This window comes from Ciconia boyciana, chromosome 18 (assembly GCF_034638445.1).
Source record: "Ciconia boyciana chromosome 18, ASM3463844v1, whole genome shotgun sequence".
Lineage (NCBI taxonomy): Eukaryota > Metazoa > Chordata > Aves > Ciconiiformes > Ciconiidae > Ciconia > Ciconia boyciana.
Genome location: NC_132951.1, coordinates 11,222,762 through 11,243,881, shown reverse-complemented (window position 1 = coordinate 11,243,881; position 21,120 = coordinate 11,222,762). Strand labels below are relative to the sequence as shown.

General features: G+C 56.5%; 1 protein-coding gene across 2 annotated transcripts; it reads left to right on the top strand.

The window, feature by feature from the left end:
• Positions 1 to 100: 100 nt before the first annotated feature.
• TOR4A (torsin family 4 member A) lies at positions 101 to 15,098 on the top strand. 2 transcript variants are annotated; one of them, XM_072882744.1, is made up of 2 exons: positions 101 to 1,944; positions 12,233 to 15,098. In XM_072882744.1, exon 2 carries the CDS (start codon positions 12,272 to 12,274, stop codon positions 13,838 to 13,840), a length of 1,569 nt encoding a protein of 522 aa, XP_072738845.1. In that variant the 5' UTR covers positions 101 to 1,944; positions 12,233 to 12,271; the 3' UTR covers positions 13,841 to 15,098. The 2 variants fall into 2 exon arrangements, with proteins under 2 accessions (XP_072738845.1, XP_072738844.1); XM_072882743.1 differs by lacking the exon at positions 101 to 1,944 and adding an exon at positions 8,084 to 8,332.
• Positions 15,099 to 21,120: the final 6,022 nt, after the last annotated feature.

The following is a 21,120-nucleotide window of genomic DNA, read 5'->3' as shown; positions in this document are numbered from 1 at the left end:
CAGCCTTCCCACGCTGAAAGGGCAGGCAGGAAACTCCCCAGTCTGCCGGGCACCGTCTCCCTTTCATTGGGTCTCCATCTGTAGCCCCGGGAGGGTTTGGGAGCGGGGCTGTTGGCTCCAGTTGCTGTCTGGGTCTCGTTGTGTGGCTAAAGCAGTGTCTTGCAGCTGGCTGTGATGAGCGAGACCCTACACAAAAGCAAGTGTTCATGCTGCCTCCTTTGGCTTATGTGGGAGGAAGACTCCAGGGTCCACTTACCCTTGTTTGGGACTCTTAAATTGTGTGGAATAATTTTATTGTGGGATGAAGAATGCTTTATGTGGGATGAGATGTAGCAGTTCTTCAGGGCAAGCTGTTTAGTCCTGGAGGATAAGTAAGCGGATTACCCAGGCACGGGTAGGACTGCTTTATTATGGCATGAATACACGTCTCCCTTCCAACACCACGGATGGTGCCGTTGAGGGTGCCTCGTCTTGGTGTGCTTCAGAGTTGTTGGCACCACTGAGATCAACGAGGCAGTTGGATGGGATAATCCCTGAGCTCTGTTGGTTAAACATCATGCCCCCAGCCTGGGTACAAGATCAGGCAATGGGTTTCAGGACTGTGTTCAGTCTCCACTTAATAGCATTCAGGGTTCCTCAGTCCTGCTTTCTGGATGGGTTTTGCTCATCAGGAGGAATATGCTGGGGAAATCTGGCTTTTACTAAAAATTTGCTTTCTGTGAAGGAAAGCTTGAGTTTCCACAGCCCAAGGAGTCTTTCCCCTCTGCTGAATCTTTTGTCCCACCCTGTGGGCACTGCAGCAGCTGGAACTGAGATACCAAAGAGCCACACTTAAAACACCGGAGCAGCCTGTAACCCTGGCTGTGCTGCTGTGCATCCAGGTGCATGAGAGACTTGTGGAACATAGAAAACAAGCTGTATTTAACATTTAACCTTGTTTTTCAGTGCCTAAAGGCTCAGAAGTCCCACACTGTGGGCATCCTTTGTGCGGCAGCAGGCAGTGGGGCATGGCACGTATCTCCCCCATGTGCACACTCATGGCTGTTCCTCTGTGGGTGAGAGCACGTGTTCTTGTTTCCCCGTGGCGCTTTACTCCAGGCTCGTGGTCTTGTGGCACTAGGAGCCGGTTCGCGTGTTCTGTTGTGAAGCTTAAAATGTTCCTTGTGCTTTGGGGCTCTGTTAATAACTAAATAAACCCCAGTCTGTGACTGCGTAGGATATTACTCCAGGTAAAGCCAAGAAAGATGAACAGCAGCTAATCCCAAATCACAGCAGGCAGGGACGGAAACCCATATCCAAACGCACGAGGAGCCCCACCAGACCCTGGTAGCACACCCGGCTGGATCTGTTGTCATCTGAGGTTGGGCCAGGTGGCCAGGACATGGCACTGGCCTCGTCATCGCTGTGCCCAGCGTGGGATGTGGCTGGGGACATCCCTGGGAGCCACACCTGGGACCCACGTGTCGAGGACATGAGACACAAACTCTTGTCGAACCGTAGCTGGTTTAACCCCAGGCAGAGGTCTCTGCTGCCTGCTCGGTGCTCCTCCGGCAGGTCCTGGTGGGTTTTCCCTCCCTGGTTTCGCATACAGGGAACTCCCTTGCAGCAAACACCTCCAGGGGACTTCTCCACGTTCCCTCAAAGGCTGCTCAGCTCCTCATGCCCTTGCTCAGCTCTTGCTTAGACGCTCACCCACCACTGAATAAATCAAAGCAGCCCACAAGTGCCTGGGCTCCATGCAAAACCCAACTGCTCTGGGAGGGTGAGAGGGAGCAAGATGTGGGCAGGTTGTGTGGACATCCCTAGAGGGTACCTCTTTCCTATATGTGCTGCAGGTGCAGAGCCCCAGGGATGCATTTCACAGCTTCTCATTTTATTTTGGTTTGGTTTGTTTTATTTTTTCAGGAAAGAAAACTGTTTGAGCGCATGGAAGCATCTGGAAAGGTAGGCAGCTGCAGGGCGGCAGGGTCGGCGTCTGCTGGCTGTGAGCCGGAGCTGCCCGGGGTGTGCCACAGCACGTCCCACTCCGCGCTTCACGGCTGACCATCGAACGTCTGGGCATGCTGCGGCTGCGACAGAGCTGGGAAACATCTCTTTGATCTTTCGAGATCAAAGAAACTGCCAGCTTTGCAGCTCTGCAGCAGGGCTGCTGGCAGCTGGGGCTGTCCCCGGCCACCGAAGGAGCCAGGGCCAGTTGCTGGGGCAAGGAACACGGCTGCGAGTGACTCCAGGGCCCCGGCTGGTTCAGCTTTGCTCATCGATGCAAAAACCTTTATTCATTCATGTGTGGGTGCAGGTGGATATATTCCTCCTGCGGCGCTCCCTCACCCCCGAGGCAGGGTGCTGTGGGGCGGCGAGCGTGCCCCAGCCGTACCCCATCCCTGGCAGCACTCCCAGCCTCCCTGCGACGTGGCCAGGGCACATCCAGCCCTCCCTGCCGTGCCTGCAGCCGTGGTGGTGCCGTGGAGGTCAGGGTAGGGACAGGCACGGGACGAGCATCTCTCCTGCCCCGATCTTTCGTGGCTACCCCAACACTCCCCCCGTGGGCCGTGCCCGTGGGGTGTGATGAGTGTGTCTGTCCTGAGCCGGGAGGTGAGCGCTGCTACCGCCGAGGGGACCTGGAGCTGCTTCTCTCCCTGCGGGAGGTCCTGGCACGGCTGAGCCAGAGCCACTGGCTGAGTTGTAGTGTGGTCATTTCAAAGTGTGACAATAGGAAAAACTCCGGTTTAATGAGCGCTTCAGCTTTTATGGAATGCAAAAGTCTTAAAATTAATTGAAACAAGCTGGAAACGCAATTTTTCAGCCTCAACGGAGTAAGCTAGGGAAAGAAAAAAGGGCTTTGGGCTCTTCCCTGCACCGTTTGCCATGCAGCCGCGTTGCTTCAGGCTGGAGCTGAATCTGCTGTCCGCGGCAAAGCCCTGTCCCAGGTCCCTCGCCTTTGCAAATCACTTCTACTTTTAGAGGAAAGGAAGGAAAAAATATATATAGCTTGAAAATGCATGTAAAATCCCATTTCTTTACTCCTTAGATGCTTGGAAATGGCTTCAGTTCCTCTGGGGTGTTTTACAGACACCCTCGTTGCACCTTTCTGTGAACGCTCGTTTACGCGGGAAAGCGTTAACGATGATTTTGCTCTGATCAGCCCTTGTGAAATGAGTCGATATTTATGGCATCGGGGGGACACAGGTGGGAGGATGCTGCATAGGTGACTGTCCCACCCGCTGCAGGAGGAGTGGCTGCGGGCACTCACTGCTCTCCGTCTTTTCCAAATTATTTCCCAAATTTGCCATTTTTTCCCCCAATTTTCCACTTTTTTTCCCAATGTAAAAAGCAGCGTGACCCCGAAGTCTCCCACACGCAACAATGCATGCTGCTGGTCCCTGCCCTCTCCCATTGCCGGCCCCAGCACCCACCCCACTTGCCACTCTGGCGCTGAGCCCGGCCGGCGCCTTATGGCACGACCACGTCCTTCCTGGCGGCCCCGCGACGCCGCTGAGGCTGGCACGTGAGAGGGTGAAGCTGCCAAACCCATTTTTCTTTGCTTTTTTCCTTTTTTAATTGTTTTAGTGAAGTGGGGATGGAGCTCAGCTGGAGGAGAAAGCAGCAGTGGATTTGAAGTGGGTTTTAGGAGCAGTTGTCTGGACTGGCAGTCCTTGAATGGCTTTAAAAAAAGAAATTAGATAAAAATCTTCGCTTTCCTTCAAAAAGAGCGATGGCCCTCACTTACCTTGGTCTATTTATAAACTGTTTAGAAGGGACACGATAACCCAAGCAGGATGCGGTGTCCCTACAAGGGATGTTCTCCGGCCCACAGATAAACTGTTTGGGTTATTTAGGATGTGTTAAAGCAGGGCTGCTTACAAAGGCTGGAAATTTTTGCTAAGAGTGAGATTGGGAAGAGCGCTGGGTCTGGCTCGATGGCCCCAGGGCTGGGTCCTGCCCGGGGAGTCGCTGATCTGCTGCTGGTCTTACACGGAGCTTGCTGCTGTTCGTGCTTCTTGCTGATGTGCCGGGTTTTGGATGCAGGAGGGCTGATGGTGCGGAGGGACCTGGTGGAAGCAAGGGGCTGGAGCAGCAGCAGAAATTCAGGGCAGATCAACACGAGATGGGTGACGGAAAAGGAAAAAAACCCCACCCAACAGCCCAAGCCATCGCTAACGCGGCTGTGGAGCTGGGGGCGGTCGGTAGCGCTGCTCAAAGGGCAGCTCGATGCTCGGAAAAAGGGCCTGCGGGTCTGGAAATGACCCCGCAGGGCCGGATCCTGCGCACGACGCCTGCCTGGGGCTGCTGCCCACCATGGGTCGGATTATTTTATTAGATACTTTTACTCTTCCTTTTTTTGGGGACGTAGGAGGGGCCGGCTCCAAGGCCAGGGCCTGCGGGCTGCTCGGGAGTTTCTGTATCCCCACCCCAGCGCCATTTCCCCGTCTCCACTTGCGGGCTCTCACTTTCTGTTTCAGGGCCGCCTGCCTGCTCCCCGCCTGCTCCAGGCTGTGCATCCGTGGGGTGTATTTCTGACCTCTACATACGTTTTCCTGGTGGCTCCAAGCCTGTGGCCTTTTCAGCCTTCTTTAGCTGCTTTTTGGACAGATTTCCTCCTTTTTTGCAGAGTTTTTCCAGGCAAGGCCAGCGCTGTGGGTATGGAACCCCCTGTCTCAGCGCTGCCGGGGTTCACCGTGGACGCGTTCGGGGCTCTCAGCTCCCGCGGCCCCCCAGAAGGATCTTTTGGCCCCAGGGCTTCACTTGCCTTATTCTGGCTTCCCAGGGGAGCGGAGGGGCCGGGAGCGTTTGCCTGTGTCCAGGTTGCAGCTGCCACTAATCAGCCCTGGAGGTGTTCCAGCTAAAAAGGCGAGGTGCGAAAAAATAGAGGAAAAATCTAAAATTGTTGTATAAGTCGGTGCCCAGCAGCAAGGGGCTGTGCGGCTGTCCTGACCTCCGGCGATGTTTTCTGGTGGGTACCCGAACTGGGGGCTGCCCATCACCTGCGGGTACCCAAACCAGTGGGTACCGGTCAGTGACTGGTACCAAAATCTCGGTTCGGAGGCTGCCGTCTCCCTGTCCCTGGGGCTTTCTTGCCCCTTTTTCCCCCGGGGTGCCCCACGGCGGGGCAGAGCTGCGGGAGAGGCCATGTTTGCGCAGGATTTGCATTCGTGGCTCTGCAGGAAGGGCCGTGGCACCCACTGCTGCTCCTCACTGACCCTGGCCCGGCAGCCGTTTCCTCCCCGCGTGGGGCCTGGCTGGGGGGACCCGGCCTTGGCACCGGCAGGGACGCAGGGGACAGGGCTTGTGGCTACAAGGTGAGTGGGGGGGACTTGAGGTTGGGGGGGGAGAGGGCTGGCCCCAATGCACACCCCTCCTGCCCCTGCACTAGACCCCCCTGCATGCATACGGCCCCCACCCCATTGCATGGGTACGGGTACACCCCCATGCGCAGGCACTGCCCCCAGCTGCACTGCCCCCGCACACACATGGCCCCCCACTGCCCCCCGCTGCCCCCACTCAGTCACGGCCCCCGCTGCCCCCACTCAGACGTGGTCCCCCATGCGGTGCCTCCCCACACAGCTGCCCCACTGCACTGTCCCCGTGCCCGTGCGTGTCCCCCCATTGCACAGCCCCCCATGTAAACAGCCCTCCCCATTGCCCGTGGGGGCCCCCAATGCACTTCCCCCTGCCTGCACACCCCCATTGCACTGCCCCCCATGCAGCCCCCACCCCATCGCATTGCCCCCACATACAGCCCCCCAGCTGCATTGCCCTAGTGCCTGCATGTGTTCCCCCCCCCCCCAGGACGTCCCCTTCCCATGGCACCCAGCGGCACGGCAGCCTGCTCCCCCTCTTTGGGGTGCCAGAGGTCCCCAAAGCCCCGTGGGGGGGACGCAGCCCCCACACTGGGGCCGAGGCAGGGGCAGCAGCAGCACAAGGCAGTATTTTAGCCAGGAACATGAGTAGGGGCTGTTTTCCGTGGGCCTGTCCCCCATGCCCCCACCTGCTCGATGGGCCACACCGGGGGGACATCCCCGCGTGGGACGCCTCGGTGCCAGCGATGCCCCTGCCCCGTCCTCCTGCTCCCCCCAGGCACCCCCTGGCTTCTTTGGCAGCCGCCCCAGACTGAGCCGATGATTTTGGCGGCCGGTTGGCGGTGACACCGTCCCCAGCTGCAAGTGCCAGCCCTGCATCACCCTGTGTGCATCGCTCCGTCACCCGCACGGGCACCCCACGGCCGTGCTTGGCCCCCCTGGGTCGGGCATGGGCTGGCAGTGGCCATGCTGCCCTGCTCGGGTCCCTGTCCCCATGCGCCATCAAGCTCCCCCAGCACCGCGGGGGTCCCACGCAGGTCGATCCCATGTCCCCACCGTAACCGGGAGCTCGTCACCCTCTGCTCCGGCCGAGGTCCCCAGCATCTCCCTCTGTCCCCGCAGCTTGGGAGGGGTTTAGAAACCCCATTGCATGAGCAGGGCGAGCATCCCTTGTGAGCACGCTTCGAGCCCTGCTTCCACCCTCCCTTGGTTTCCTGTTGCGTTTTTGGAGGCTTCCTGCCCCCTGGCCACCCACACAGCGCTGGGGACGGCTCACGCTCCTTCCCAATTACAGCAATACATTTTTTTCTGGGCTGTTGACGTTTGCTAACAGCCCTTGGGTGGTGGCTGGGAGCTTCTTGCTCCTCTAATTGCTTCTTTTGGGGTTTTTGGGGGGCATTGCTTTTATTTTTTTAATAGTGTTCAACCATGCGGCTTGGGGGAAGCTTGAAAAACCCTGAATTAGCCAGAAAAACATCTCTTTTCACAGCTGTGCCTGAAACATCTGCCCAAGCTCCTCCAGAGGGGACCTCCAGCTCGGGGTCAGCCCTGCTGGGCTTCCTGACCCCCAGAGCAGCTCCCAGCCGCTCCGTGCCGGTGGCCATCCTCTGGCTGAGGTCCTGTGCCTTCGTGACACAGAAATCCCCACATTTGCAAGGATTTGTTAGGCAAATCCAGCGCCCCGGCCGCAGCGGAGGCATGTCCTGCCGCCCAGCACGGGGTCGGGGAGACTGCGGGTCCGGGCTGGGGGGACCCTGCTCAGAGCATCCCCTCCCCATGGAGATGCAGGGACCTTTGTGTGCATCGCAGCCAGGGGGGGGATCTGTGCTGTGACGCTCCAAAACACCCCAAACTGGTTTTTCTTTTCCCCTATTTTTGGTCCTAGGCAGCTGCTTTTGCAAGGAGTGGGTTCCAGCTGGGCTTTTATCTGAAAATAGGAGCTTGGCCGGCAAGAGGTCACTTTGGGACTGCTCTGGTTTTGCCAAATGGGCTTGATTTTCGGGGAAAAGTGTCGGCCAGGTTGTGCAAGCGCAGGTGAGAGGTGTGGGGGGTGTTGGCACGGGTTTGTTAGGGCGAAAGGAAAGTTGAGCTGCAGGTGGAGGTGAGGAGGAGGCACTGTGATGAGCCCTGGCACCGCGGGGTACGGAAAAAACCCCACTGCTTCCTTCTTTCATTGCAGCTGATGGAAGAAGTAGGTTTTTTCCCCGGGGATTTTTTGTGCAGCGCGTGCTTGGGGTGCCCACACCATCTCTTCCGGAGGTCAGTCCTGCAGCGGCCATGCAGCCTGGCCTGGCCATCTCCACGTCCCCATGTCCCTTTGCCATGGGGCCGGGGGCTGCGAAGGGGCCAAAAGCCTCAGCAGGGCCAGGGTAGCCGGGGGCAGTGGAGCAGGAGCTGCTGCGGTGCAGGAGCCTACCCAGGGACAGACAAATCAGCTGCTCTGGACTTGATATTTTTTTCCAGACTCACTGTTTTTTTATGGACTCACTATTTTTTCCCAGATTTGCTCTATTTTCTGCTCTCCCTGTTTTCCCTGCTGGCAAGGAACCTCATCCCCATGCTGCACCGGCACTGCGTCAGCCCCAGTAACCTCTCTTCACAGCATCACTGCTTCAACCTTTACTGGTGACCAGCTCCAGGCTAATTACACCCCAGAGGGTGGGGATGTTTTGGCCCAAACTCGGGGCTTTTGAGGCCACGCAGGCAATGAGCTCATCCCGCTGCCCCGTCCCCATCCTGCCGCGGCCGCCCAGGATTCGTGTTTCTTCGCACGATGCCGCCGTGACGGCAGCCGCTGAGGAGGGCTTTGAGCAACAGGGGGGAGAGAAAACCGGCCGGCAGCGGCTGTCCCGCGGTGCGGGGAGAAGGAAGTGTTGCCGCGGGCCACTCCTCCTCACCATTTCCTCTCCACGCTTGCGTTTTTATACGGATGAGAGAGAGGGGGGCAGAGGAGCAGCCGGCCTGTCCGAGGCTGGAGGTTGGGCTTGGCGGCCGAAGGGGAGCACCGACGGCTGGCTTCGAGGGAGACGCTGCGGGTAACTGCGCTCGGTCCAGCTCCCCCGTCCCGCTCCCCACCCCGGGGGCTGTCACCAGGGCACCCCTTGGCCACTTCGAGCTCCATCCCCTCCACTGCCTCCTGCTCGTCCCCAGTGGCCCCTTTCCACCAAAGCCCACCCTGGTTTTGCGAGGACCCTCCTGTTCCCACCAGGCTCCAGGCTCTTCCCTTCTTCTTGCTGACCTTCCCGTCGTGCTCGGTCTTTGGGGCTCAGTGAAAAATTTTGGCTGGGAGCGGAGCCAGTAGGGTTTGGTGGCAAGAAGGCTTTCGGGGCGGTGCAGGTAGGTTTTTTCATTGCCCTGGCTGTCACCTTGTGCTGTGCTTTTGGGGAGGGTGAACGCCTGCACGTCCCGAGCTCCAGCCATGAAGCAAACCGTGTTTCTCAGCTTGTTTCCAAGTGGTGCCCCCGGGGAGCTGCAACTCGGGGTGCCGGGGCCGTGCTCTGCACCGAGGCTGTGCTGGCCTCTGCCGCGATCCAGGATTTCCCTTCCTGGCCACTGACACCCTTTGGTCCGCAGCCCCCACTGCAAGGGGCTGGTTTGCTCCACTTTTCCCCCTGGAAATGCTCAGATTTGGACAGAGGGGTTGGCTTTCAGCAGCAGGATCAGCTTTTGGGATTTTCCAGCTGTTCTCTTTTCCCAGCAGCTTCACCAACCCAAAGAGCCTGAGCTTGGGGTGCAGCTCCCTCCCCCCCAATGCCGTCCTCAGGATTCAGCAGCTGGCACTTTAATGGGGACGCATTTCTCCGGCTGGCGTCAGGCCAACGTCTCCTGCAAGCCGGGCGTTTTCTACCTGCAAACGCCATCTGCCCCGGGGCTGCCCCCATCCCACTGCCCTCCCGGCCCGGCTGCCTCTGGCTGCCCACGCAGGCTCCTCTGTTGTGGAAACCTTGTTTTGGCGGGAGCAGGGTGACACACGAATATAAATGTTAGGGGGAAAAGCTAAAGGAGGAAAGCTGGAGGTTTCTCAGGAGTGTTTCCAAGAGCTAAGAGCAAGTCTTCCCGCGGTGCGGCCGGACTCGGTGCAGAGCAGTGACTAACGGTGTTTACATGAGCACTTGTGATGCTGCAGACCTAATTGCCAGTTCCTTTTCCTATCATTTTCATCAAACATCTAATTAAGTTGCCGAAAGCACATCTCTGCAGGCTGGCAGCGCTGCCGGGCTGGCACAGCCGCCTGCCCCGGCCCCAACCTGATGTTGAGCAAGCGGGGGCTGCTCTTACAAAATCCAAGTCCTGTGTAAATACCAGCAGGTATTAGGAACTGAGTCATGGCATTAATAGGATTAGTATATGCGTGACCGGACAGATTTCTTGCTGAGGATGGGATTTGGTCCCTCCATCCTGCCTCGCTCGGCTCATCTGCAGGGTTGGGCATCCTGTGCCAGTGGGACGGATGTGCTGTTTGGGCTGTCAGCTTTTGGGAAAGAGGGTCTGGGGCACCTCCTGGCTAATGAACACTCAGTCCTTGCCGGTTTCCATCGGCCTCGCAGGGGCCTTGGGCTCCCCATGTGGACATGGTGGTGGTAGGAGAGTTGGCTGCAAGGAGCCGAACCGCTTCGTGCTTTGGGTGAGGCTATGGGCAGGGGCAGGGTGGGGTGCACCCTGCTGTGTGTCGGCAGCATCCGCAGGGGAGTGTTTGGGATGTCTTGTTTTTCACTGCCTGCATCCATCTGCTCCCTAAACCTTTTCCCATAAGCTCCCACAACTCCCCTCGGCGTTTAATCAACCCCCTCTATACTTGCATGGGGTTGGGGTGGAGAAAGCTTCACCGCGTGTTTGTGTCGATGTGTGTTATGGCCCAGAGGGTTGCGTGGCCCCAGGCCGAGCTCTGTGGTGTCCCTGCTCCCTGGGGACCGTGGCCTGTACTGGTCTGCGCCGTAGGGGCTGCTCCCCAGTGGCTTTGGGGACAGCCGTCCCGTTGGGGACCTTCAGGCACTGTGTGAGCAAGGCAAAGTGTGCAAGACGGAGAGAAGCAAGGGTGTGACCCCAGGGTGGCTGGGGACAGCCCAGGGCTCCCGGAGCATCCCCAGCAGTGGCGTGCCCCCAGCCCTCCTGCCCAGTGCCGCCTCTGTGCCTGCTTGCAGGAATCTCGTCTGGCTGGTTTTGCTCTGGGCACGGCCAAATCCTGCACGCGGTCAGCAATTAGCACTTGGTTCTCACAACGAGCCGGCTGCCGGCACACAGTCCAGAAATCAACTTGTCCCTGTGGCGGGGGCGAAGGCTTCGCTGGGCATGTCCCAGCATTTCAGAGGAGCCAGGAAAGGAGCAGGGCGAAGCGAGGAGGCAGCCGGGAGCGTTTCCCAGCACCTGTGACTCCCCGCGCAGCTTCCCCGGCCGCCTTTTCACTTGCTGTGTGCCGGCAGGCGGCCGCCTGCATCAGCCCCGTCTTGGGGAAGTAAAACCTTCGCCAGAGCGTGACATTTTTCAGGTCGGTAACTTCCTGCTGAGCTGATGTGAGTTAATAACAAATCCTCCTCCCCGGAGACGCAGTGCTTTTGGCAGCACCTAGGGCTGATTTTTCTGGGCGGCCAATGAAAGCGGTTTTCCTTGCCCTGCCCATGCCAGCTTCCTGCTCTTGGGGTTGGCAATGTCATCGCACAAACTGTCCCCTTGCGTCAGCACTGCTGCCGTCCAGAGGCAGCAGGGAAATGCCCTCCCACTGTGACATAGCTTCTGCCGCCACCAGCTGCATGCCAGGCAGGGACGGAGCCGTCGCCGGCGCTGCAGCACGTGGAGGTGGTTGTGCGCGGGGTCCTGCTGCGTGGCCGCATCCAGGCCTGGACAGCCATTTTCTCCCGGGTGCTTCCCCACCGGGTCCGTGCCTCTTGTCATCGCGTCCTGCTGCGAGAGCGCGTCCTCTTCTCTTTCTCCTTGTTCGCCGACCGAGGTTTGTCCATGCATTCCCTATGCAGATGGTTTTTCCTAGGGGTGCTCGTGTCCCCGCACTCTCCTGTGTATCTCCGGGGCCTCGTGTGGGAAGGACCCAGCGCCTGCCGTGTGCCCAGGGGTGCGAGTGTGTGGGCACACGGGGCAGGGAAGGACCGTGGGGGTAGGAGGGTCGGGGTGCTGTGGGGCAGCCCCGCTCCTCTCCCCACAGCCATGTGCTGCTGGCAAGATTACTCACAACCATGTCGGTTCTCTGCAACCCGTCTGAGCCTCCCTGTCCGGGACAGCCTGGGGAGCTGCGGGCAGAGGGCTGAGCGCTGGCTGGACACTGCCCTCACCTCCTCTCTCTGCCGGCAGCGACCTGCGCTGCCTGCTGTGCCCATCGGCACAGCCAGGAGAAATCCCCCCAAGGGAGATGCCGTGCCACCACAACCTGCATGGCACAAGCATTTCCACAGCAAGTTTCTCCCGTGCGCTCTTCCACGCCCTGAAAGGTCTCTGCGGGTGTACAGGTGACCGTGTCCTACGGGGGTGCGTACATGCATGTGTGCATATGCGGGTGCAGAGCTGTGGTTTTGTGTCTTGCTTATATTTAGCAGATGTAAGGAAATAGGAGTGGGCAGCTCTGGTTCGGACCGTGGGTCTGTCTGCCTGGGGTCCTGCCTCTTGCTCACGGCAGCACGTAGCAGAGCCCTCGGCTTTGGCTCCAGCCAGCTCTGAGCTTTCCTTCCATGTGTGCAGGCAGGGTTGGTTTTGTGATATGCGTCAATTTGCATTTATTTACACTGAATTTCATCTGTAGTTTTGCATGTCTAGAGCATCTTCCAGACAGTTAGCTTAGGTCTGAAAGTATCTTTCTGCCACCTTGCCATTGCTGATTGCTACAGGTAACTGTTCTGCCTGTTAGAAAGTGGGATACCTGTCTAATTTGGCTGTTATTGGTCACTTCCTGATCTTACAAAGATTAATTTTATATTGTCCTTTTTTTTAAGAAAGAAGATGATGTGAATGGGCTGTAAGAACCAGAGGAGATGGACAGAGAGCTGCCCTGCGCTGAGGTGGATGGAGAAGTGTCCTCTGCCACGGAGGATCTGGGAGGAGAGATGCCCTGTGCAGAGAGCGATATTGAAGGAGACGTGTCCTGTGCTGAGAGCGATGCAGAAGGAGAGATGCCCTGTGCTGAGACCAACACAAAAGAAGAGGCACCTTGTGCTGAGAGCAGTGTGGAAGGAGAGATGCCCGGCACTGACAGCGATGGGGAAGGGGAGATGCCTTGTGCTGAGAGTGATGCAAAAGGAGAGGCATCTTGCTATGAGAGTGATGCGGAAGAAGTACCGGATGCTGAAATCCCTGCAGCTTCAAAGAAAATGTCTTCTATTTCTTCTCCCTTACGGGCAATCGTCCGCCTGCGACGACGATACCGGGTGCAAAAGAAAAGCCGTCTGCATTTAGAGCTCCCTCGAGAAAAGTCTTCAGAGCTTGTCCACACAAGGCTGCTTCAAAGGCAGCTTTCCCTGAACCGAACTAGCCTGTACGGCTCTTCCATGTCCTTCTTTAACCAGACCGGCTTAGAAACTTCCCAGTACTTCACCTTTGACACATCTGTGGAGCAGTATGCTATGAAAAAATGCAGGCGGAAAAAGAATCGAAGGAAATCTAGGATAGTCCTGTATCCAGATAAAACAAAAAGATACCTTCCAACAGAGGAGAAGAGCAAGGCAAAACGCTGCCTCCTCTTGCTCATTGTCATTATTGTCTTCCAGATTCTCAATGCAATAGAGAACCTGGATGATAACCTCCAAAAATACGACCTAGATGGTTTGGAGAAAACAATGCACCGGGAAGTATTTGGGCAGAAGGTTGCTGTGGAAAGTATTATGGAATTACTGAAAGACTATCTGGCTACCCACATACACAACAAGCCTCTAGTAATCTCTTTAAATGGCCCGACAGGAGTTGGGAAGAGTCATGTTGGCTGGCTGCTGGCCAAACATTTTCGTTCTGTCATGGACAATGACTTTGTGCTTCAGTACTTTGTAATGCATCACTGCCCCAACGGGGTGGCTCCTCTTACTTGTGAAATAGATTTGTCTAAGAAGATTTCTGACATGGTTACGAGAGCTGAAATAGAAGAGAAGATACCATTGTTTATTCTGGATGAGGTTGAACTCATGTCTCCAGTCCTGCTGGATACTCTCAGCCGATTCTTTGAACCCAATCAAACCAATGAGTTCCTCAATGCTATCTACGTTTTAATAAGCAACATAGGAGGTGGTGAAATAACGAAGTTTGTTATCCAGAATGCATCTGCGGAGCTTCTGCACCAGCAAAGGGGAGCTGAAGAACTGCTGAACATCATCCAGCCTGTACTGATCGATGCCCACCCTCTCTGGAAATCTGCAGACATCATCCCATTTGTCCTTCTGGAGAAGACTCACGTCATAAACTGCTTCCTAGAGGAGATGAGGAGGGAAGGGCTGTATCCCGACCAGAAGCATATTGAAAATTTAGCGAGTCAGCTCAGTTACTACACTACAGGCGACAAGCAGTACTCCAGGATGGGCTGCAAGCAGGTTGTGGCCAAAGTCAACCTGCTGTAGTGATTTACTGCAGAGACCAAGTCCTGCTCTCAGGATTTGCAAAATTTTGGACTTATGGAGGAGTACGTTACAGCAGGCTGTGGTCAAGGTGTCCTTTCTCAGGCCTGCGCTGACTCTGTCCTGGTCAAGGTGGAGGGACGGCAGCCCGGAATCCTCTGCAACATGGTCTCTGTTCTCCTCCAGATGCTTCACTTGTTCCTAATGTTCTGTGAATAAGGCACAGGCAACGAAGGCCAAGCAACCTCCCATTAATTGTGAGATGCTTTGATCCTCACAGGCTCATTTGGGATACTTTGTCATTAAGGAGTTGTGAGATGAGAACAGACGCTGTGGGATATAAACAGGAGGAGGAAATAGTAACTGGGTTACTGTCTCTGCAGTGCCCGTAGCTGTGTCTCACTCCTTCTCCAGGCTCACAGTCTTCAGCTCTGCTTTTCTTGGTCCTGGCTAGTGGTGTGCAGAGCAGAGACAGTGCGGGACACCTGGGAGAATTGAGAGAATTTGTGGCTCCTCGTCCCCCAAAATGTGTGGGCAGTCAGAGCTTTGCTTTCTCCAGCTCCTACGTGACCGCGTGCTCCAGAGACTGCTTTTTGGACCCGTTCCTGAGTTCTTGCTCTTCTGAGCTCATGCCTGAGCTCACCTTTGGCACCTCCAGTGAGATTTCTGCCCTGCAAGTCTGTTTGGGCTCGTCTTGAAGACTGCTCGGCTGTGCCAGCTGGTACAGAAATAACCACTAGATTGTTTCAGGTCTGGTGGTGGCACCTTGTCCTGAGAGCTCTTCTGCTTTTTGCTTCTGGGTACACTTCACCATGCTCATTATCTAGAAAGCCTGAAATAGCAACTGACATGTATTAAGGAACACACTGGAAAAGACAATTTGGGCTGTCTGGGCTGAGTGCAGTGGGAATCCTGGGCTTCTTCCCAGTCCTGCGAGGCCAAGAACAGGTTTTTTGCCATTGAGACCCAGGGGAGAGCATGCTGCCTGGAAGCACCTCAGGAAAAGCACATGTCCTTGTTTTGAGCAGGCAAACTGAGCAGATATTTATGACATTGCTTTTTCAGGTTTTGATTTCGTGCCTAAATCCCCTTCTACAATTTGCTGTGAATTACCATATACATAATCCTGTGAATGTTTGCACTGGTTGTTTGATTTGCCTCTTCTCTAATAGTTCTAATGGCCTCCAAAGACTTCCATCACAAACTCCTGCTTCCAGAGCTATTGTCAGGAATAAATCCAAACTATCCTGAATAAAATAATTCAAAGTACATTTGCTTTATTTGACTGACATGTGGTTTTCCTCACAAATTTCTCTTCTGGACTGATGTAGCTGCACTGCCATGCCTGTGCTTCCTGGTGACTCGGACTGGGAAAAAGGGCTACAGCTTTGCTGTGTGTTTCTTGCAGACCACCTTGATGCAGTGTGGGCGTGCAGCTCCCCAGGGTACACTCATGGTAAGCCAGATCCAAAAACCACGCAGTGCAGCAGTGCCAAAAGCTGTGTGCCACACAGCTCCTCCATCCCCCAGAGCCACACGCAGGACTAGGCTGGAGACCGGGGAAGTGTGTCCTTGGCCAAGATGATGCTGGGCTGGAAAGCCTGTCCATGGTTTCTCCTCTTGAAATTATCCAGTGGAGAAGCCTTTTTCTCCTGCAGAATAGCCCATGAGAGCAGCTGGGCAGAGAGCAGGAAGGGCTGCTTGCATGGCTTAGGGGACGGGCTCTGAATGAAACTGAGCCAGCTTCTAGATGCCAGTGTCCACAAACAGTGACGTGTGTGAGCTGGTTTCCATAGCTTACCGAGACTTTACTACCAGAGCAGTTAATATGTTTTTATTGTGGATAAGAAACAGAAACAACTCAGGGACTAGGATTCCCTTCCTCTTCCAGCTGGGAGAGGGACAGAGGTTATTTCTGGTTTCTTCTACCAAGGTCTCTCGTTTCTGGGAGGGGAGCTCAAAGCCCAAGAGTATGACAGGAGAGGTAAGTGTCACCCACACTGCCTGGGTTTGGGAGCTGAAAATGCCATCAGTGTCTATAAGTGCCAGGCTGCGGGGTGCTGCCGAAGCAGGCACCCATGGGCGTTGGATTGCAGATGGCTTTTGTCGTGGCGTCAGGACAGGCAGCAGCGCTGATGGCAGTGCTGCCTTCACAAGGGAGGATTTCAGGCTTCCAAGGGCTATGCAAGGGGCTGTAGCTACTGTGGGGATGCCTGAGTTGTTTTGGAGGGGATTTAGACTTGTTTTTGGATGCCTGCACTTGCAGTCCACCCACAAGGTGTTCAGTTGTGCCAGAGGCCCCTGCTTGCCTCTGCACCAACCATCAGCCCGTGCGAGAGGGGAGGGTGACTTCAAGTGGAACTGAGCGTCTGCAGAGCTTGTTTTCATCCCTCTAAGATTCACCTGCCCTAAACCAGGGGTCCCAACCCTGCCCCACGTGAGCTGCCTGAGTTTTGCTGAGACACCAGCCCATGCCTTCGTATCCCCCACGAGCTGCATGCTGGGTGGCCCTGGGCTCACCCTGAGCAGCTCAGCACCTTTAGGCTCAGCAGTGTAGGGCCCCTCATGCCTCTGCTCGGGGAGATCGGGGACGTATTGTGCTGTCTTGCCTCCCCCTCCATCTCACCCACTTCTGCACGTCAACTCCCTCCCAAAGCAAAGCGGGGCTGACTATTTTGCAAAAGGCACGGGGTGCACAGGCACCTTGTGCACCTTGAATACCTGCCAAGGTCTTTGCCTCCCACAAAGCTCCTCTCAGTGCTAAGAAGTGGGGCTCAGCTTTCTGCTGCATGAAGACCCCCTCATCCCTCAGCCAGTGCTGGAGAGGACAATCTGGCCAGTGCTGCACATGTGCCAGCCCTCCCCATGCTCCCAGCCCACATGGCAGCTTGTACCTCTGGAAGCCTTCATCAGAAAGCAGAGGAACCATGAAGAACCATGAACCGCTCCAGGCCATGGAGAGGACTTCCCCTGCCAGAAGATAAGGATGTCTGGCCAGGTTGTCCCCAGTCCCAACTTGCCCCAGGACTCGGATCCCAGCTCAAATGGCTCTTCAGGTTGTCCCCATCCCCAGTCTCCCCCAGGATCCCAGCTTAGACATCTGTCCATACTGTCTCCGGTCCCCAAGCTGCCCTGAGATCCCCTGCAAAGCCACCAGCCCTGCCAGGTGCTTTCAAGGCAGTGGAGCTGGCACATGAGCGATACACAGTGCTGAGCACCAGGAGCCCGACGGCTCATTTCTCAATGCTGTGTGCAAAGGAAGCTAGTCTAAGGGAAAGGAACAGCTCAGGAGACTTAAACCTCACAGTCTCCCATAATAGCTGTGCCAGGACCGCTGAGGTTCTCCACCTCTGGTCGGCACAAGGAGCACTCTCATGCTGCTTCAGAGCCAGCAGAAACTCTCCAAGGAGTTGCTCATCACCGTAGCTGCTCCTACACATACCTGGCCAAACCCACACCACAGCACACCTGCTGAAGGGCCGGGGTGATGAGCCCGGCTTGAGAAGTAAACAGCTCCTCCCGCAGCACATCAGAGGCTGGAATTTGGGGAGCAAAGAACAAAGAGCACTGTGGCTTGTCCTTGGTCCCTCTCTGTGTCTTGGAGGCTCGGATGCTCCTGGCACAGGACCCAAGGCTCTCCTACAGAGCTTTTACTCGATGGGTATGACTGAGACGCCAGGTGTGTGGTAACGTGCTTTCGCCATAGACTTTGTCCTCCTTAGCCAGATGTGGATTTCTTCATCCAATTGACTTTTCCAGGGGAAAATGCTGGTTGAGCTGGAAGGATGGGTTTGAAGCTGAGGAATGGAGACATCCCCATGGGCTGCGGCACTTGGACTGCTGGTCCTGCTCTTCCCCTGCACAGCCGAGCTGTGAATTGAAGGGCTGGTAGACAGCCTGGACTCCCTCCCTTTGAAAGCATCCTGCACATCTCCCCTGTGCTGTCGGCTCCCTTTGCCTGGTGTCAGCTCCCTTTGCTCGTTTTCTTCAGTAGCGCTGGGCCATGGGTGTCACAGGATGCCAGGATGGCTGGTCCCATGGGTCCAAGCCACCGGGATGGGTGACCCTCCTGTTGCCAGCTCTTGCTTCCTAATGCACCGTGCACTCAGGAGTGGCTACAACATCCAACGGAGTAAGGGGACTGCAGAGGGTACTGTGCTGTGTTGTCCATAGCCTCAGCCATCTATAAGGGATCTCTTCAGCCCTTCTTTGCTCTTAATAACTTCTTTGTAATCAAAAGATCTAGAAATACGACTTTGTAGGAGATATTGCTAGGGATAAAAAGAACTGCTGTGGCTGCATGTCTGTCCTGTGCTGTCATCCAGCTCCTCTGGATCCCTCAGGTGAATGGGTGCTGCCTGAAGTGTGGGAGCTGCCACATGTATCTGGGTGGCTGTTGGTGGCACTGGGAAGGCTTCCTTGGTCGGCAAGAGCTCTTCCTAAGTCAGGCACACCTTCCTGTCATGCTTGGAGCAGCGATTCATGGAAAGCAGCTCCCGCCCCACTGTGGGCATGGCACTGCACATGGCCTCGAGCAAAGCACGGCTGGTTCGGTAATCAGAGCAGCACTGGGGTAACCGTTCCCCGTCATGGGCTGGCGGGGGCTCCGCGGGAGCCCAGCAGGTACTCTGCACGCCGCAACTGCATCCCGAAGCCAGAGTGGTGTTTGGCCCAAATTCTCTTTTTGCATTTACCCTGGGGAAAGTGCTTCCAAGTGGTTCCAAACAGGCGTATAGTGAGGATGTGGGAACAGCTGTTGTTACTGCCCGCGAGAGCATGGCAATGATAAAGGAGGGTAAACGTAAATACGAAATAGTGCGTGTCTTGCACAGGATGGAAATTGTGAGCACATTGGCTTGATCTGTGCTGAAGGCTTTCCCGGGGCCGGGCTCAGGTCAGAGAGCCCATGGGCACAAGCTGCATCCCCATGGCATGCGGCGCTGTCAGACCTTGACAGAGCAGCTGTGCCACCTCCAGGAGCATCTCCCAATACAGAAGACGCACCAATTAGCACCAGCTCTGGAGGCACTAATTAGTCTTCCCTGTATCAGCCTCACCTGACAGCTCCCCGCACCCAGGAGCCTTCCCTGCAGGGGAAGAATTTTCTAAGCATGCTCAGGAACGCTATTTAAACTCAGCCGGAGCCACCAGTCCCTGTGGAGCTGTGTTGGAGGAGTGTTGGTATCCAGCTCAGCTCTATCTGTGCCTGGCTGTGGGCTCTGCTGATCCAAGACCTCAGTCTGTAGCCTGACATTTTGTCTTGTCTCATCACTGTGGACCTGCCTGGCCATGGCTGGCCCTGGCCCTGGCCCTGATCTGTGGCTTATCTTCCTGGCTTTGCACTGGACCCATCTCATCACCATGGTACTGCTGGATCTGGACTTTTGGGTTGCTCTGGACTCTTGGTTGGACCTGGCCGCCATCTCAGATGTGGCCCAGTCTTCCATGCAGGCACTGTGGGAGGGACCCTGGTGCTTGCTCCCTCCTTCCTGAGGGAGCAGCCCTGCTCTTGCTGCCCTGTGATATGGGGGCACCTTGTGGGGGGGGCCAGGAAAGGCCATCAGGCCAAGTGTGCAGCTGGTGGGGAACACTGAAGGGGAGCCTGTGGCCAAGGCACCAATTGCCTTCTCCCCGTGGGTGCCTAAAGCTAGAGTGGAAGGTGACATCCCTCCCGTTGGTGCCAGCTGTGTCCAGGGCAGGACCCATGTTGGCAGACAACTCCCCCCCCAGCACCAGAACAGCCCCCTGAGCTGGGGGACACGTGGTTCCCAACACCTGCACCCCCTTCCCTGCCAAAGCAGCTTTGCTTTGGGTTGCAGGACAAACTGCTGGGGCTGCCCAGGGAAGGGAGCAGCCTGGGGTGACGCAGCATGTGAGCAACGTGGCTGGTGAAGGTGTCACCCATGGTGTACGCTGTAGCGTGTGTGTACCCCCAGCACGCTGCTGCAGATGCATCCCTGGCTGCCTGGCCCGTGCTCCATTCCAATGTCATCTCTTTTTCCATGCTGGTGTTGGAGATGTCCCCCCGAGCCACGTGTGGTTCCCGACGGATAACCCACCACTGCACCTTGTGCCCGTGCACGGGCTGAAGCTGCTCCCTCCCACCCAGCCCCAGGGGCCACCAGGCACGTGCTTGTCCCTACCCCATCAACTGGCAGCGGGTGGCACCAGGGGGTCATGCCTGTGAGCGCTCAGGTCAGATGCCATGTGCGGGAACCCTGATGCCTGGACTAAGCATGGGCTGCTGAGATATGGCAACAGCAAACCCCTCCCTGCTGGGATCGGCGCTGATGCACACGATGCCTTTGCTGGTGTCTCTCCTGGCGTCCAGAGGTGTTGCCCAAGTCCCTGCTCAGCTGCAGGGCTCTGTCATTTTGCAATCAGCCTTTGGGGCTGGGGTAGTGTCACTGCTCTGCTCGGTGCCCACAGCCCTGGTGGCTGTAGGAGCAAAATCAGGGACAACCTCCTGGCCAGGGTGTCCCTTTTTCCAATTGCAGGAGGATCCTTAGTGGTTCTTGAGGAAGGGCTGAAAGCTGGAGACCAGTTGACCCTCAAATTGACCCGTTGACCCTCAAATACACGTGAGTTGGGAGGTTTTTCTTTTATACAGGCAGTGATAATGACCTGCTTTCACCAAGCTCGTGGGCTTGGAGCACTCCAGGCAGGAACGCTGTGGCCAGGGTTCTCAGGGCACTCCTGTACCAGGGACATGGCTGCCTCCTCCGCGAGGCCCAGGGCTGTGCAGTATGAACAGGATTTGCCCTGTGTTTCTCCATGGACACGGCCCAGCTCCAGCCAGAGGAAGGCGGGTGCACGCACGCATTCTGCATGAGCTCTGGCTAACTTCAGCTGCCTCCAGGAAAAGCGTTTTGTATTTAAATGTTCCTAAAAAGGAGCTAATCCGAGCTGCCTCCTTTAATCACGAGAGCCCTGTCTAAAGCCGCCTCAGAGGTGGGTGCTGGCTGATGTGGCCAGCCTGGCTGCGAGGCTCCCTCCCTGGGATTTCTTTCTGCTGTGGGAAGATGCTGCAGTGATGGGACTGTACTGGACCGGAGCTGCTCTGTTACGCACCGCAGCATTGTGCCAGCCTTGCCGGGCTTGCCCAGTCCCCGAGTGCTGCTGGGGCTGCTCCTACTGCAGTGTGCCTACCCAGCGGGACCTCGGCTTTGCTGGCTGGTGCCTCTGGCCGTGATGGCTCTACCAAGAACTGCAGAGGGTGTGGGAACTTGGCCTGGGGCACCTGAACAGTGTTTGCAGATAGATGCAAATTGGGGTACCACTTA